Source organism: Brachyhypopomus gauderio, unplaced genomic scaffold, assembly GCF_052324685.1.
Source record: "Brachyhypopomus gauderio isolate BG-103 unplaced genomic scaffold, BGAUD_0.2 sc40, whole genome shotgun sequence".
In the NCBI taxonomy this organism is placed as follows: domain Eukaryota; kingdom Metazoa; phylum Chordata; class Actinopteri; order Gymnotiformes; family Hypopomidae; genus Brachyhypopomus; species Brachyhypopomus gauderio.
Window position 1 is genome coordinate 3,406,676 of NW_027506868.1, and position 18,946 is coordinate 3,425,621.

Here is an 18,946-nt window from a genome sequence, read left to right on the forward strand (position 1 = left end):
CACTCCTTACAATAATAATAAGAACTTTTGTAAATAAGGTTTACAAAGTGCTTTACTGAAAATTCTGGTATAATATAAAAAGCAGTAAAAATAAGATGAAAACAAAAAAAAAGCAATACAGTAGCAGCTGGGTGCAGTTGTGGCTAGCCTGTACAGACAAAAGTGTACACGAGGTACCATGTAGGTAATTTTGCAGCATTTTGAATTTACATATTCAAATTTTGGAAGTGTAACGTTTTTATTTAGGCTTTGAACGTTGTGTGTGTGCGTGCGTGGGTGTGTGTAGAGCCGTGTGTATTGGACTGACAGGTTGACAGGATCAGTCTGCAGTGCAGATAAACATGGTGGCCGGCAGCTGCGTGTGACCCAGAGCCCCGAGACGACTTCCCCGGCTGGACTGTTAATTTACCACCAGCTCCTCCAGGACACAGGTGGGTGCCACAGTGCAGCAGCACCACTTGGACACACCCCAGAGTGAGACTGGCCCTTAGAACATTTTTTTCATACTTTCTTCAAGATGCAAAGTTTTGAAGGAAAATGAGAATGCTTGAGCAAGACACAAGACAGTCAGGCTCTGGGAGTGGATCCGGTGTTAAATCTGTCCACCATTGTGAGTTTTTTTCCCCCTTCCCCCAAGTTCATTGTTGCCATAATAACAACTGGCTAAAAACATATCTCTTGATTATATCAAGAAATTCAATATTTGCAATATATGCAATATATACAGTAGCAGGCACAATAGAAAAAATGCCGATATCACAACCACGACAGTTCTCGCATGTGGCCATAATGCTGATATCCTAGAAGAATGTGTATAATAATCCCAAAAATGAGGACATCCGTCTCGAGGACGGCTCTAGAAAATTCAGCAATACTGCACCGCAGTACAAATTTACATTTCACTTCCCCCTCAGAACGTAGTTCTCATTCAGGATGTAGGAAGTTGAAGCATCGCAGCTGATGCTGGTTAAGAGGACAGCAGCAGTGAAGCTGTCTGAGTTAATGGTGCCGCTTATGTAACAATATTCACCATGGAGTAATCATGCACTCAGTGGCGGACTTAGCAATTTGGGGGCTCAAGGCGAATTTAGCTAGGGGGCCCATCAACATTAATATGCGAGAAATAAGTTCAGGTTCACACTACACGATTTTAGGCTGGTTTTTCAGTCGCCGACAGAAACTGGTCGGAGGCAAATCGGCGATCACTCGTAGCTCGCTCAGTCGTGTAGTGTGAACTGCTGAAAGACGCTCGCTGAGCCGTCGCCGACTCATTGCAGACGACCGGCAGACATCTAGCATGTTTAATATCTAGCAGTCGGCGACTGAGTCAACAGCAGCGTCTAGCTACAGCCAATGGGAACAGCGTTTAGCTACAGCCAATGGGAACGCGGAGAGAGAACCGCGGCACCGCTGAAGATTGTAAAAAACTTTCAAGAATGCTTTCAAAACAGTAATAATAATAATAATAATAATAATAATCTTTATTTGTATAGCACCTTTCATACATACATGTAACTCAAAGTGCTTTACAGTATAAATAAAAGAAACATTAAAAGGAGATAAGACAAAGACAAAAAGACAAAAAGAAAATGTTAAAAGAAATTAAAGATAAAAATATTAAAATAACATAAAAGTAAAAAGTGAAGTAAGATAATAAAAAGTAAAGTAAATAAGATAAAACTATTAAGATAGAGTTTCTTAACTAAAAGCGGATCTAAACAGGAATGTTTTGAGACTGCTCTTAAAACTATGCAGGGATGAAATGCCTCTGAGCTCTTCAGGAAGAGAATTCCAGAGCTTTGGGCCATAGTGGCTAAAAGCACCCTCGCCAATCTTTAATCGGCTTTTAGGAATCACCAGTAGATTACTGTTTGAAGACCTGAGAGACCTGACTGGAACATATCTAACAATCATTTCACTTAGGTAAAGAGGGGCAAGACCATGAAGACATTTAAAAACCATGACTAGAACCTTAAAATCTATTCTAAAGCTGACAGGTAACCAGTGCAGTGAGTGGAGTGCAGGTGTAATATGATCTCTCTTTCTCCTGCGGGTCAGAACCCTTGCAGCCGCGTTCTGAACTCGCTGTAGGTGCGAAATAGAGCTCTTTGGAAGAGCAGATAGAACAGCGTTACAATAATCTAGCCTTGATGTGATAAATGCATGGACAAGTTTTTCACTGTCAGCAGGAGAGAGCATATCTCGGACCTTTAGCGATGTTTCGAAGATGAAAGTAAGCTGTCTTGCATGTAGTCATGATGTGTGATTTGAAGCTGAGCTACCAGCTACCCAGCAAACACACAAAATCCTCACCTTTCTTACAACTTGACTACAACACTGTGTTTAAGTTATTGTGACAGCACTGGAGAAATAGTGCGATTGATTATATCTATGTTCACTGCAACGGAGAGATGAAATAATTCTGGCAATTTGGGACTATGGAGTGTTTAAACGGTAAAATAATAATAATAATAATAATAACGAAAATGTGGAGTACATGTACATTGTTTTTTTCTTCTACGTGGTGTTGCTGGTTCTGGCGTGAGTTTCGTTTTCGTGTTTTCATGTTTTTGGACGGCAGCCAGATGAGTCGGCGATTCCCCAGTCGAGTAATTCGTGAGCCCGCGTCGCCGATCAGTCATGTAGTGTGAAAGCCACAACAACTGAAAGACTCGCGATTACAGCACGACCAGTCATGTAGTGCGAACGGCACAAAAACCTGATGACTGAAAAGTCGTGCAGTGTGAACCTGGCATTAGCTAGACAAGGGGGCCCTACAGTGGGAGGGGCCCAAGGCAATTGCCTAGCAACGCCTCTATGCAAAGACCGCCTCTGCATGCACTACTGCACAGACTTTAATACATTTACTGATTTTATATGTAGAAAATCATAACGTGAGCTAAGAGTAGGTGTGTCAAATCATTTAACTAGTAGCGTACACTGTGGGCCAAATTCGTACTACCAAATGTAACATGAAAATCTCGTGTTCATACATGCAAAAAATATTTTGGGGGAAAGTTCACTTTTATGATAATTCACTTGCATAAGCACCTGCAAGTCTAAAGAAGATGAGGGGGAAACACCCTCCCTCGTCCAGACCCGCCCTCCACACAATGTTCCATTTGAAACACTTAAAATGAGTATGTTCCATTTGTAACACTTATTAATGGAGCTTAAATGCTAATCTACACACATGATCAGTCAAATGTTGTTATTGGCTGTGGTTTTTAACTCAAGTTTGAATCTTAACCTCCACTGATGTGTTCTTGATAGCTGACCTTTAAAATATGCCTGTGGTTTGAACTAAACCCACCTGCTGCGTCATTTGCTAAATTATACGTTGGCTGCTAGATGGAGCTGTACCGGTTTAACAGAAATGGACCTTAGACTTACTGGTAATGCTACGGCTTAGGGCAAGGTTTTTGTAATTAAAATACATAATAAATTTTCATCACATACATACGCTGGTATTATTACTGATCTCTTTGTTTACGTTGGTATTATTATTGACCTGTGTTAATGAACCTTCACTATAATTGGTAATATCTCTACAAATCTTTTCTTAAGTTCACTAATAGTTACTTATATACTTATATATGTGGGCACTAAGACGGGACCATGTTATGTCAACCTCTTTGTTGGATTTGAGAAACATTTTTGAGCAACACACTGAACTTGTACCCTTACAGTTTCTGAGATATGTTAATGACATTTTTGGTATTGCTACATGTGCATTAGAGGAGATCTAACTGTACATTTTTTTCATTCTCCAAGTTCCACCAGTTCTGGGATCAATACAGTCCATCCTGGAATATAGAACCATTTTTAACCTTTTGTTTTATTTTATTTTACATGTTTCAGTAAATTTAGGTAATTCTTGTTTAAATACCATCCATTATAAACCCATGGACTCTCATTCTTATCTACAATTCTTCACATTCCAAGTCCTGCAGACACTCGGGCCTTGCTCACCTCACATTTGTAGTGACAGTGAAAACTTCCTCCAGGAAAGATGGTGTGAACATGACTCTCCTAAGGAAATCATACATGATGCCTTATCTCATGTTTCAAATGTTCAGAGAGGACGCACTGACCTATACACAGTCTGATGTTAAGACAAGTATTCCTTCTGTGCTGACTTAACATCCAACAATGGTGTGTGTGTGCACCACAGCCCCCTAGTAATCACTGGTGTGTGTGTGTGTGTGTGTTAACTGCACAGATGGGTTAAAAGCGAAGGACAAATTTCGATTGCGGTGTAAAAAAAATCACAATTGACAAAATATGGCACATTTACAAATAAAACAGTGGCCAATATTATACTGAAACACGTCGGTACCTCTGTCCGAAACATATTACTTCTCTGGAAACTGTACTTCACTAGAATTTGTAATGCAGAGCGATCAGAAGGCAGGCACATCTGCTGAGAAGAGATTTATTTATTGTTCTTATCGACAAACAAGATGGTGTAAACATGATCCTCTACTGGGAGGAGTCTGATGGCTCTTGGGGCAAAGGATCTCCTGAGTCTGTCTGTAGAACAGCCGCGATTGACCATCATCCATGATGGAGAGCAATTTGTTCAGTGTCCTTCCCTCTGCCACAGTAGCTACAGAGTCTAGCGCCTGACCCATCACAGACCCAGCACGCCTGACCCATCACGGACCCCGCACGCCTGACCAGCAGCTCGTCTCTCTTTAATGCTTCCTCCCCAACACACCACAGCATATAAAATACAGCTGGACGCCACAGTCTGATAGAACATCTGCAGGTACTTCCTACAGGTGTTGAAGGATCCCAGCCTCCTCTGCCCCTTTCTGTACAGGATGTCTGTGTTGGCTGACCAGTCCAGTCTATCATCCAGGCGCAGTCCAAGATACCTGTAGGTCTTCACCATCTCCACATCAACCCCCTCGATGGAGACAGGCTGGTTGAGTGGCCTGGCCCTGCGGACTTCCACCACCATCTCTTTGGTCTTGGAGATGTTCAGCAGCAGGTTGTTCCTGTTGCACCAAGCCACAAAGTCGCCCACAAGGTGTCTGTACTCCTCCTACCCTCCCTGTACACAGACTACAATGGCAGTATTGTCTTCTGCATGTGACACAGTGAGGTCGTCAGTGATCCAGGAGAACAGGTGCAGATCCACTAGCATCCTCTCCATCTTGTATCTTACTTGGAGGGGCCGAATGGTGTTAAGGGCGCTGGAGAAATCAAAGAACATGATTCTCACATCGGTTCAGCAGTCTGCTGAGTGTGAAGAGGGGGGAGCAGAATTTGGGCTATCTGTGCCATCAGCCTGTGGCAGGGGAGCATGAATAACGGAGGGCGGTGTGTGGAGGGGGGTGGAGTGGGTGGCCGCTGGAGCTGTAGAGTCCCGAACAGGGCGGTCAGACCGGTTGTAGAAGATCTTGAACTCGTTGGCTCTCTCTACATCACCGTCTGTGGCAGGGGCGGACTGGGGAGAAAAAGTGGCCCGGGAGTTCCTGACAGACTGGCCCACTATATATATCTGTGTATATATACTGTGTGTGTATGTATGTATATATATATATATATATATATGTGTGTGTGTGTGTGTGTGTGTGTGTGTGTGTGTATACTGTATGTGAATCTATACATGGCACGTAGTGTATATGACGGCATTTATTGTCATATGGACAATATTAATTCCAGCAATAATATGATTACAAAGCCACATAGTGGCTTTTAAATAGTCCATCATAAGACCACCAAACAAGTTGTTTTACGCAAAGTGCATCCTAAAGAACAACCTACAACTCTAACGTGGGTATTTCTTCCTCGTACCTATTTGTGGTGGTTAGTTTTAATCTAAGAATTTCAATAGCTTTAAAAAAAAAACACAGTGCTTTGGAACCTTTAAGACCGCCACTTGCGTCCATGTTAACCATGTTAAGGTAATTTGTACATGGTGCCTTAGACGTTGCAGAGGAGACAGCAGTACATTTTAAATAACATGTTATCTACAATTTAAACTGCTGTATGTTTTCGTAGTCCGGCCCAGAGTTTCTGGGACAAGTTGGTTTTTTTTCTGATCTCCGCTGCATACCATAACCAACCTCTGGTTACAGCCCGTGATGGTCTTTACGCCATTCCATACCTCCCTCATGTTGTTCTCCCTCAGCTTCTGCTCCACCTTCTTCCTGTAGGATGTATCGCAATTGGACTTTGAGCTCCCTCAGTACACTTCTAAGCTCCTCCTGGTTGTTGTCCTTAAAGGCCTTCTCTTTTTTCAGAAGGCCTTTAACACTGCTAGTTATCCAGGGTTTGTTCTTAGCGAAGCAACGTACAGTTTTCACAGGAACAATGTCCATGCAAAAGTTCATGTACACTGTGTTCCAAATTATTATGCAAAAAGTGTTTAGGAGTGATAAGGTAAGAATGTTTTTGTTTGTCAGTTAAACCCATTGATGGTGATGTGTGTCAGGGCTCTTTATCTCACTGAAAACAATTGCAGACGCCTGTGCTAATTAGTTTGGCAGGTGTGTTCAATTAAAGGCAAGACTACTTAAGAAGGCTCTCCCACATTATTAAGCAGCCTACTTTTTCAGTTGGCGCCGGAAACACAATCTTACTTGAATCTAATCTATTAAAGTAATTTATAATTATTTTATATTTTAATATATATATTATTGTATGGGTGTGTGTACTCTCTCTAAATGTCTAATTTATTGGATCTCGTACCATCAACTGCCACAGTTTGATTTACAGACATAAAACATAACTGGTTTGTTCAAGTCCTGCTACATTCACCGTGAGCCCAAGAACAATACAGACTATTCTCAGTTTCGCCCTCCAAAGTCAAACTGTAAATTCTTAAATGAATTAGCAGAATTACTGTCAGATGTAGTTCTCCATTTTGATCGGGTTCTTTTACTTGGTGATTTTAATATTCATATAGACAAGGACACTGATGTGTTTGCGATTGATTTCTAAGAATTACAGAGTCTTTTAATTTTAGCCAACATGTCACAGGCCCAACCCACACTAAAGGGCATACTTTAGATCTGGTCTTTACTCGGGGTCTGACTGTTCGTCTTGTCTGTGTAGAAGATCTTGCATTATCGGACCACAGCTGTATTATCTTTGAGGCGAAACTTCAAGCCCCTGTTTCTAAACCTAAACGTACTGTTTGCTCTCGATTTCTTAATAATGAATCGGTAGTTAATTTCAATAGTCTTTTTTCTAATCTCTATAATCTAGTATCTCAGAATGATCAGGTAAACGAGATGGCTACATGTTTTAATACTGTGTGTACCTCTATTTTAGATGAAATTGCTCCTATGAGAACCAGAGCTAAACCACAAATAAATTCGTCCCCGTGGATGAATGATGAAATTATGGTTTTAAAAAGGAAACGGAGACAAGCTGAACGAAGGTGGAAGCAAACAAAATTACAGGTCCACTATCTTTATTTAAAAGACCTGTTAGTTGCATTCAATGCACATGTAAAAGAGGCAAGAGGAGCATATTTTAAAAATTTGATCGATGAAAACAGGCACAACCCACGATTTTTGTTTTCCACTATTGATCGTCTTGTAAATGGTGATTCTCTTTCCTCTTCAGTTCCAGACATCGATTGTGAGAGGCTTTTAGCTTCTTTTGTAGGTAAAGTCAGAGACCTAAGAGTTAGTATTGTTGTACCTGTAACCGATTCACCTGTGTTTTCCTCTCCCGGTAACTTAGCTTATTTTACCCAATTCGAACCTATTACTCATGAGAAGCTGGTCTCTATTGTTCAGGGCTTGCGCCCTTCATCCTGTCCATTTGATATATTACCTTCAAAATTTTTAAAACAAGTCTTGTCATCCATTGCCCCTTGTCTGCTGCATTTGGTAAACATGTCCTTTACTTCAGGTTGTGTTCCTGACTCCTTTAAATTGGCAAGCGTGGAGCCTTTATTGAAGAGAACCAATTTGGACCCATTGGTGTGTAGCAATTATAGGCCCATTTCTAAACTTCCTTTCATTTCAAAAATCTTAGAGAAAGCTGCTGCAGGGGCTTTTGCAGCTTATGCTCCCAGATTATGGAATGATCTCCCTACTGACATCAGACTGTCAACATCAGTTCATGTTTTTAAGAAACGTTTAAAGACTCACTTTTACTCTCTTGCTTTTTGCAGAATATGAATATTTTTTTGACAGCTGCTACATTGATTCGCCTGTGTTTTGATTACTTTTATTACATTTTTATTTTTTGTTTTTTTTATTGATCTTCTTGTCTGTAAAGCACTTTGTGAGCTGCTCTAGAAAAGTGCTATATAAATAAAGATTACTTACTTACTTCTGAACTCTGAACAGGTTTTTGATTGGTTTCAGTCACTGTTTGTCTTTCTGTCCCTATCAGATATATTTCCATCCTGGCTAGATCACTTCAGCGGGTCCTGATTGATGTGAGGGACTGTTGGAGCGAGACTGTTATGCTCTTAGCATAACTCGCACTTGTTTGGCAGCCTTGCTCACGTTTCCTGTTTCTCAGAAATGCACTCTGGGTTCTTTGGTTTGAATATCTGGTGCTATTCTTATCTCTCCTCTCACACCTGTTGAGCTGCATTGCGTTGCGGGTTTGTAATTCCACTGGTTCTACTGGTATGTCCAACAAATTCAGCAGGAGAATGGTTGGTATTACAGCACGTCTGTGCAGTGTGTGTGGACCAGAGAGCTTTTCGTTCTGTCCCCAGAGGTCATCACAAAGGACGGCACCATGGCCCCCTCATCTGAGTCCTTATTAGTGATCTTGGTTGTTTTTTCTTTTTACTGTGAATGCCAGCAAACAACAAAAAATACCAAAAGATGCAGCCTGAATCACTAGGGTTTGGACTAGGGATGCAAATTATCGATTAATTCATTAATCGTTAGTTGATTGATCTTATCGATCGACTTTCGATTAATCGATAAGCGGCGTTTTCCACCTGAATTTCATTGTTTCAATAGGGCTTTTAAAAATATTAGCTAAATATACTGCTCAAAAAAATTAAGGGAACACTAAAATAACACATCCTAGATCTCAATTAATAAAAATCTTTGAAATCAGTTGAAAATCTTTCATTTCTACCCGTTGTCTGTTCCATTTGCACAAGAGCAGTTGAAATTGATTCACAATCAGTGTTGTTTCCTATCTGAACACGAAGTGTGGATGACTTGGAGTTACATTGTGTTGTTTAAGTGTTCCCTTTATTTTTTTGAGCAGTGTAGTTAAAACACTTTGGTCAAAAAGTATATATTATATTATGATAATTATATTGTATTATATGATATATTGCTCAAGTAATTATGCATTAGGAATTTTTTATGGTATAACAAAATACATTCTTTCATTTAAAAAAGGAATAAATTAAGGACTGGCTCCGTTCTTGCATTTGAAACATTAGACATTTTTAAAAATGTAAAAAAAAAATTTTAAGAAGAAATTAAATAGAGAGCCAAACAGAATATTATTGAGCCTATGCTTGGACAATGTTTCTAGCGTTGTCGTGAACACACGCTGTAACGCGACCGGAGAGTGCCCAAGTTTCCACAACATCATTGAGCTTGTCAGTTAAACTGTCAGCGGTGTGTCTGTCCGACATGTTCGTCGTAATCAGCACTGCAGATTTTAGCTGCCAGTTCTCGTCAGTGTAGTGGCACGTCACGGTAATGTAACTTTATGTTGTTAGAGTCGTCCAACAATCTGTTGTAAGGGCTACAGCAGTAGTGGTAGCTAGCTTTGTTTTAGCTCACTCTTCATTTTTCATAGCGAGCTTCGAAAACGCTCGCCTTCCCAGTGTAGCTGTGATTTTAGCTTGACCAGGTGCACTGGTGATATGCAGGACAGCTGCATGCACGGTGTTCAAATCATAATTGAGTGAGCTAGTGGAACTGTTGTACTTCAATACCGCATTACACAGAGAACATTTGACTTCTTAGCCTAAATTAACAATGTTAAAATTGTAGCGACTACTACTCGCAGCGAATTCCCTAACAGATAGGCACTTGGCCCTTTAAGTGACACTGGGGGAGCGGCGCCTGCGCGCGCCAGGGGAGGGGGAGAGAACAGTGCTGTTGTTTGAGTTGCGTGGAAAATAAAGTTTCCCTCCTCGGGATTTTCTAGATTACGCAGTTTCTGCCTCGTTTCCCGAACCCGCTTCAAAATAGTCCCACACCGCACATCTTTTCGCCCGCTTCATTTTGTTTTCCACTCTGGTCTTTCGCGACACGTGTTCACCTCTCGTTCTTACACTCTGTTCAAGTTACTACAGGAGCGCTCTCTAACGATTAATCGTGATTAATACATTTTGATCGAGTAACGTCTTAATCGACAATTAATCGAAAGTCGATTAATCATTTGCATCCCTAGTTTGGACATCTGGAGACTGCTGCAGTGAAAGGTGTTCAGTAATGTATGTGCTAATATAAATATGTGATTGGTTGATTTATTTTTTATTTTTTTGGGGGGGCTCTTTTAGGCACAGCGATGTCTCCATCTGAAGCTCCCCCTGAAGCTGCTGATTCTGCCTTCACATGGATTCTGTGTCTCATTGGTGGGTTTATTGTTTCTGTTGCAGTAATAGTTGCTGTGATTGGTCAGCTGCATGATAGTAGAAGAAATCTTAAAGACTGGCAATGACCATCTCAAAAATCCCCCAGCACACTATGCTGAGCGCCGTGTGCAGCATGAGACATGACCAGCAGTTGAGCACTGTTTGTCTTTCTCTCTCTGTCTCTGTGGCTACTTTGACAGCGTGGTTCTGTCCCTCTCGTGTGTGTGTGTGTTTGTCCACTGTCTGCAGTCCTCCTTGTCCTGCTGGTGGTGAGTCTTCTGTTCTGCGGGTGGTACTCTTTCTCCTCACCTGTTCACCATGATGATGCTGTGCTGAGTAGTTCGGAGTCTCGGGACCCCCTTGTCCTGCCTGAACACACAGATACACACCCTGACAAAGTATGAAGACACCTGGGAGACAGCCTGAGGACGTGTGAAGGTTTGCACCATCTCACACACTTGTATTTAGATGTTGTCAGGATGTAGGCTCACACATGCGAGCTGCATTCCAAACCCAGGGCTGCAGTCACGGGTCCGTTTTTCTCATGCGTCATAGATGGCTGTTCCACAGTTTAACGTCCTTCATATTCGTTAATCATTAAAGCGATTTAAAAGTTTGTGTGTGTGTGTTACACAGTACAGACCAAAAGTTTGGACACACTCATTCAAAGAGTTTTCTGCATTTTCATGACTATGAAAATTGTAGATTCACACTGAAGGCATCAAAACTGAATTAACACGTGGGATTAAATACTTAACAAAAAAGTGTGAAACAACTGAAAATATGTCTTACTAAAAGTAGCCACCTTATGCTTTGATTACTGCTTCACACTCTTGGCATTCTCTTGAGTTTCAAGAGGTAGTCACCTACCTCTGAAAATGGTCTTCCAACAGTCTTGAAGGAGTTCCCAGAGATGTTTAGCACTTGTTGGCCCCTTTGCCTTCACTCTGCGGTCCAGCTCACCCCAACCCATCTCGATCGGGTTCAGGTCCGGTGACTGTGGAGGCCAGGTCATCTGGTGCCAGGTCATCTGGCGCCAGATGCCAGGTCATCTGGCGCAGCACTCCATCACTCTCCTTCTTGGTCAAATAGCCCTTACACAGCCTGGAGGTGTATTTGGGGTCACTGTCCTGTTGAAAAATAAATGATGGTCCATCTAAACGCAAACCGGATGGAATAGCATGACGCTGCAAGATGCTGTGGTAGCCATGCTGGTTCGGTATGCCTTCAATTTTGAATAAATCCCCAACAGTGTCACCAGAAAAGTCACTCCACACCATCACACCTCCTCCTCCATGCAGCCCCACACCATCACACCTCCTCCTCCATGCAGCCCCACACCATCACACCTCCTCCTCCATGCAGCCCCACACCATCACACCTCCTCCTCCTCCATGCAGCCCCACACCATCACACCTCCTTCCATGTAGCCCCACACCATCACACCTCCTTCCATGTAGCCCCACACCATCACACCACCTCCTCCATGTACCCCCACACCATCACACCACCTCCATGCAGCCCCACACCATCACACCTCCTCCTCCTCCATGCAGCCCCACACCATCACACCTCCTCCTCCATGTACCCCCACACCATCACACCACCTCCTCCATGTACCCCCACACCATCACACCTCCTCCTCCATGCACCCCCACACCATCACACCTCCTCCTCCTCCATGCAGCCCCACACCATCACACCACCTCCTCCATGTACCCCCACACCATCACACCTCCTCCTCCATGCACCCCCACACCATTACACCACCTCCTCCATGTACCCCCACACCATCACACCTCCTCCTCCAAGCTTCACGGTGGGAACCAGGCATGTAGAGTCCATCCGTTCACCTTTTCTGCATCGCACAAAGACACGGTGGTTGGAATCAAAGATCTCAAATTTGGACTCATCAGACCAAAGCACAGATTTCCACTGGTCTAATGTCCATTCCTTGTGTTCATTAGCCCAAACAAGTCTCTTCTGCTCGTTGCCTCTACTTAACAGTGGTTTCCTAGCAGCTATTTTACATGAAGGCCCGCCGCACACAGTCTCCTCTTAACAGTTGTTCTAGAGACGTGTCTGCTGCTAGAACTCTGTGTGGCATTGACCTGATCTCTAATCTGAGCTGCGGTTAACCTGCGATTTCTGAGGCTGATGACTCAGATGAACTTGTACTACACAGCAGAGGTGACTCTTGTTCTTCCTTTCCTGGGGCGGTCCTCATGTGAGCCAGTTTCTTTGTAGCGCTTGATGGTTTTTGTGACTGCACTTGGGGACATTTTCAAAGTTTTCCCAATTTTTCGGACTGACTGACCTTCATTTCTTAAAGTAATAATGGCCACTCGTTTTTCCTTACTTAGCTGCTTTTTTCTTGTCATAATACAAATTCTAACAGTCTATTCAGTAGGACTATCAGCTGTGTATCCACCTGACATCTGCACAACACAACTGATGGTCCCAACCCCATTTATAAAGCAAGAAATCCCACTTATTAAATCTGACAGGGCACACCTGTGAAGTGAAGAGCATTTCTTGTGTCTACCTCTTGAAGCCCATCAAGAGAATGCCAAGAATGCCTACATTGAAGAACCGAGAATATGATCTAGACACATACGATTGTAAAGCTGCTTTGTGACGACGTGTGTTGTGAAAAGCGCTATATAAATAAATTTTATTTTATTTGATATAAGACATATTTTGAGTTGTTTCATACTTTTTTTTTGTACCGGTGTATAATTCCACATGTGTTAATTCATAGTTTTGATGCCTTCAGTGTGTCATAGTCATGAAAATACAGAAAACTCTTTGAATGAGAAGGTGTGTCCAAACTTTTGGTCTGTACTGTATATATGTATAAAATAATTATATGGCTCTAGCCATGACTTCAGTCTTCAGTAACCAAACAAAAAAGGCCTGTTCTGTTCTGAAAATGACACATGCAGCTCTTTCAGGCTTTAGTTGTATCTGGTTTTTCAACATTTTTGTCTTGAAAATGCACAAAAACTCACAGTTGTGTGCAGTGTTTTAATCATTATACATTGTAATAATTGTGTTATGGAGACCACTGCAATTTTGCCACAGAACTGTGATTGAACACAGATAGAAGTTGTAATTTGTAATCATAAATTGTGATATTTTGTTTTCAGAGTTGGGGCACATGAGAACTGAGACTTGGGAGATACCGGAGAGATGAAAGAGATGAGGGCGAGATGAGAGAGAGATGACCAAGTGTGTGTGAGGTGATGTGGGTGTATTGTAATGGCCAAAGTGTCACCGCTGTCTCATGAAATCACATGTGACTTGTTTTAGAAGACCAACTCAATGTGCCTTTGTCCCTGGAGTTGGATCCAGGTGTTGGAGGAGATTACGAAATGATCTGAATAGTTTAATTTATTCTTGGTTAACTTGTCCTGACTGGATGCTCTGCCATGGTCATTGATAAATGAGTCGTGTTGATTAGCTAGTGGTTAATATTGATCAGTGCGCTTGTTCACCCAGATCAGCCACAGATGAAGAACTGCACTAAAATAAATAACCTTTATCAGCCTTCTGCTCTTGAGGTTGGACTTTTGTTTGAATTTCTGGTGTTTTTATATGTTCATTATTTGTGATTCATTCTTAAATGCAGGTGACACTTTCACTCGTCAGTGAGACTTTGTTTAGAGAACACTGGAAACAAATATGCTAGTTGTTTATATCATCAGGTTTGCAGATGTGAAGCAAATATGGATTTTGTATTTACATGTGTGTCCCTGAACACAGGCATCTTAGGCAATGTGTTTGTAGGTTGGACAGAACATGTACAGGGAATCGAATCCATGAAACTTAGTGAAAGTCACTGTTATAACTCCTAATTAAAGAGAGGAACTGATGTCTGTTTTTGCGTGTCTTGTTTATGTTCATGTGAAATTAAACATGAACCCTCTCTGATTTGTTTTCCCATGAAATGTTGATCATTGAGTATTAGTCAGTATGGTGGCCATGTTTACACATGCTTCTACATGCTTTACACATGTTTCTACATTTTAATACATGCTTCACGTGTTTACACATGCTTCTACATGCTAACACATGCTTATGTATACCAAACAAAAAACTTTACTAGTGTCTCTCACAGTCACACGCATGTTCATTTTAAATAAACCTCAGATGAAAAATATCTGAAGTTCTCTCCTGTAAAACGCCCCTTCCTCTGGATATGTGGCTATAGCTCCGGGCCTTTTGACAATACCAGATTTGTCTGAAGTAGCGTTAAGCAGAAGCAGCCGGTTAGCCCAGCTGGTCTAGACTGTTCCACTTGCTGGCGCCTATCTGAGGCTGTAATCGATGGAATGACAGAGTGCTAGAAATGAGCAGAACACGAGCCACTTCTTGGAGTTCCATTGCCTTTACCATATGAAAGATGATATGGAGACATACGCAGGATCACCCACAATAATGATCACCCTTTCCATGTTGTATTGACTCTATAAATACAACTGCAGTCTTTAACCATGGAAACTACACGCATGACAATTTCATCAAATCCAGCATCAAATGGTAATGGGAATGCTAAATTAAGTTGTTGCGCTCTGATCCTCTTTCGCCTAAGCACAGCATGTTCGTTGATGCAAGAGAAAACATTACCAGTCTTGTCTTTAAGCTTTTATTAAAAGCAAGTAAAAATACAGAGATCTCTGGAGAGAGTACACAAAAGCCTAACTACTCTACCCTGTAGCTTTGTGTGCAGGTCTCTCTATGAGACACTTTTCCTCCTGTAGCTCTCTTCACAACAACACGAACACAGGTCGATTCTCTGAAACAGGTGTTTATTTTTTGGGCACGTCTTGTCGCTGTGATACATGCCTCCGGTCACGCCGTGAGAACTGCATGCCCAAAGAACACAGTACAAAATGCATCAATAAACCGTACAATACAGTTTGCAAACTAATACGACATAGCGCTTAGTATTAGCCTAATACAAACATGTATAGAATTAGCATGAAATGGCAAATACCTCGTTGGCCGCTTGTCATGAAAAGAGGTTCTTAACTCTGAGAATGATTCAAAGTCAAATTTATTTATATAGCGCTTTTCACAACACATGTTGTCACAAAGCAGCTTTACAATCGTATGGGTCCAGATCCCTAATGAGCAAGCCAAAGGCGACAGTGGCGAGGAAAAACTCCCTATAGGGTGGGGATTAGGAAGAAACCTCGGGAGGACCAAGACTCAAAAGGGAACCCATCCTTCATTGGGCAGCCTGTTAACACAAGTCCGTGGTCGCAGGGTGGTTTCAAAGTTCTACAGCAACAGTCAAGGCTCCTGTTCCCCGGTCAAGCAGCCTCAGTCCCCTCGGTGCAGGCGGTGGGCCTCAGGCGGGCCAGCATCAGCACGACCCCTTGTGGCAACAGCTCATCCAACCCTGGCATCAGCACATCCACCGGCAAGCCAGACCATCCCCCAGGTGCCTGCAGGTGCCTGTATCCAATCGTCTGGTGGAGGCATGCAAGAAGATAGAAATACAGACTGAGTGGACATGAATTCTCAAATGATTCTCGCATCTCTTAACAGTCTATCTTGCTTTTCTGCCATCAAATTAAGGCCTTATAATGAGCTGACGGAGCCCTTTGATAGACCCTCGCTAGGCTGCAGTTCATGAGAACAAAAAATCATGAATTCTGAGTTCCGGTGAGCGCAGCAGCATACTCTCGCGAGATATTAAAAAATGTAACTTTCTGTATTTTAACCGTAACACATATTTTAAACTTGCATTACAGATTATTAATTTTATCACAAAAATTGTGAACAAAAACAAGAAGCATTTGCATGACACTTACACCTCCTGTACTATATAGTGTGGTCTGGGTATAAGCCCCCACCTTTGCTACTCAGCGATGGAATCTCCCTACATCTGAAAACTTGTCTACCTATTGTTCAAGATAGATTACAGCCACTCTACTTTGTTCTCCAAAAACTGTTTTGCCTGAATCTTCACAATAGACGAGCTCATCTTAGTTCCCTAAATCCTCTAATGATTTTGACAACTCATAGATCACAGAGGTCAAAGTGGTTCCACACCTAGGGGTTGTAATCCACCAACTTTCACCACTTGGGGTTGCACATAGGTTACAGACGTCCAACACAGAGATGTTTCCTCTCTAGAAGTAGAAGCGAGGTTTTCGCTTCTTGGTTTGGTCAAACGGACCTACAGAGGCTATTTTGAAGTTTCCTGTTTTCTGCAAACTTTCTTCTGCATGCACTTAGAATATGTAAAAGGGCAGACAAGCATATTCTCAAACACTTTTGATAATATGCAATTTCATTAATACTGTAATCTAAACAAAATATGAGGGGATTAAAATATAATTCCCAACAAAGTCTAAACTGAATTTAGTTCTTTTTCCGTGTTTACATGCTGCTTTTCCTGCTGATAACTTTGTCGGTCATGTAGCAAGGCCACAGCAACCTTATAGCAATCTAGAACCAGTGTTAATTTTGACAGCAATTTTTGATTTAGTTTTAGTCTTAGTCTTTTGACTAAAATGTCATTTAGTTTTAGTCATAATTGTCATTGGATTTGTTTTTAGTCTTAGTCTAGTTTTAGTCGACTAATTATCATTAGAATTTAGTCGACTAATTATCAAAAGAATTTAGTTGACTAAAATATAAATTGTGTAATAGTCATTATATACACTTGCACAAAATGAAACATTAACCAGTTACAGAATATTATTGTTTGTATGTGCAATATATACAAAAACAAATTTCCAAACAACTTTATTGACCTGAACTTAGTTATTGAGCATACCAATAACAAAACATTGATGACCAGTAGGCCCACTCTACGTGAAAACATGGAATTTGTTATGAACAATGCATATTACATTCTATATAAAACTGGGTGCCGTAAAAAACAATGCCATAGCCCGCAGATGTCATTTCATTTGTCGTATTTTTCCCAACATCATTGTCCCACATGGTTTACACACTGTCTTCTTTTTCTCAAAGTCAAAGGAGAAATGTGTCCATATATCGCCTCTCATCTTTCTCCCTGCTGACATTGTCGAGTTAATGTCAAGTTGAATTTCATGAGTGACCACATGTTCACAGGCTGGTATGGTCTTCCCGGGTTCTGTGCGATGTGAAGACATTAGTACTGATTGGATGGTTACCCGGTTTGTCCCCCCTCTCAGTGTACGCTAAAGTAGTTACTGTTGGATCTCTTCTTAACTTATCCCTACCTTTCACTAAACTAAATCAGGTCTGATTTGATGTCATCGCTGGCCAATATTTTCGTCTCGTTTTTATTAGTTGACGAAAATGTTAATTAATTTTGTCATCGTTTTTATCCCTTCCTATAGTTTTTATTTAGTCATTGTCTCGTATTTGTTACGAAAAAAAAGTTTGTTGACGAAAACTATGACGAAAATTATTCGTCAATGAAATTAACTTTGTCTAGAACCTTATGGCAACCACTTAGCACCATCCTGGCAACAACCTGGGATACCATAGCAATCTGTGCAACTACCAAGGACTCCATAACAAGCACTTAACCTCCTAGCAACACCATAGCAACACCTTGGATACCATAGCCACTGATTATCAACCACCTAGCTGACTCTTCACAAATGCAGAAAAACCCAGTGTAGCTATAGTAATGGCAGAACAACCACCCAGAACTCCAGTGTAGCTATAGTAACGGCAGAACAACCACCCCAAACTCCAGAGTAGCTATAGTAACAGCACACGAGACGAGTGCAGCGAAACGAGACGAGCCATTGGATAAATACTGGGCTTTGTCCCGCCCATCGGACGTCTCTGGGGGTCTATGAGGCAGTGGGCTGGCCTCGGCTGGCCCAGCCGCTCAGCTTCTGCATGATGATTGGATGATCTGTCTGAGGCTGAATCCCTTTTTGATTGGCAGTGAAATGAGCGAATCAGCGATCTTTTGGTGTAAACTTCCACAGGAGCATTTAATTATTTTTTTTTTATTTTCATTCTGTTCTGAGTTGAACCAGAGATTTTCCTAATCCTCTTAGCTACATTTTTTTCGTTAAAAACGACTAGCGACAAATCGAGCTTCTATTTCTGGTGGTTTTTGTTGTAGCTGCTTGTGTTTGGAGACTGACTTCTATCACTCTTTCTGACTACTATCGCAGTTTCTGTCCAGCGGGTGCTGCTGAGCACTCAGCACCCACAGGCGGACACACTTCACACTAGCCTCGCACCAGTCCCAGCTAGCGAGTTAGCTAGGTAGCAAGCTGCACATAATAGCAGACAGTTTGAATGTTGTGGACCGGATTTTGGCAAAGCCATTTGATAGTCTTCCTTACGAAGAAAGGAATGCTTATCTGCTTATCTGAGTGCAGAATATTTTTTGCATCACTTTCTGGGTTTGCCACATTTTTCTCAAAATCCACAAAG

The 18,946-nt window shown here is 41.7% G+C and overlaps 1 protein-coding gene across 1 annotated transcript in view; it reads left to right on the forward strand.

The window, feature by feature from the left end:
- The window catches only part of LOC143485884 (low-density lipoprotein receptor), a 44,118-nt gene extending 29,707 nt beyond the window's left edge, over window positions 1-14,411 (forward strand). The window contains exons 11-14 of the mRNA XM_076985553.1: window positions 287-431; window positions 10,463-10,537; window positions 10,787-10,975; window positions 13,687-14,411. Of these exons, the coding sequence (XP_076841668.1) occupies window positions 287-431; window positions 10,463-10,537; window positions 10,787-10,941 (375 nt within the window). The 3' untranslated portion in view covers window positions 10,942-10,975; window positions 13,687-14,411. The remainder of the gene's footprint in view (window positions 1-286; window positions 432-10,462; window positions 10,538-10,786; window positions 10,976-13,686) is intronic.
- The last annotated feature ends 4,535 nt before the right edge of the window (window positions 14,412-18,946 follow it).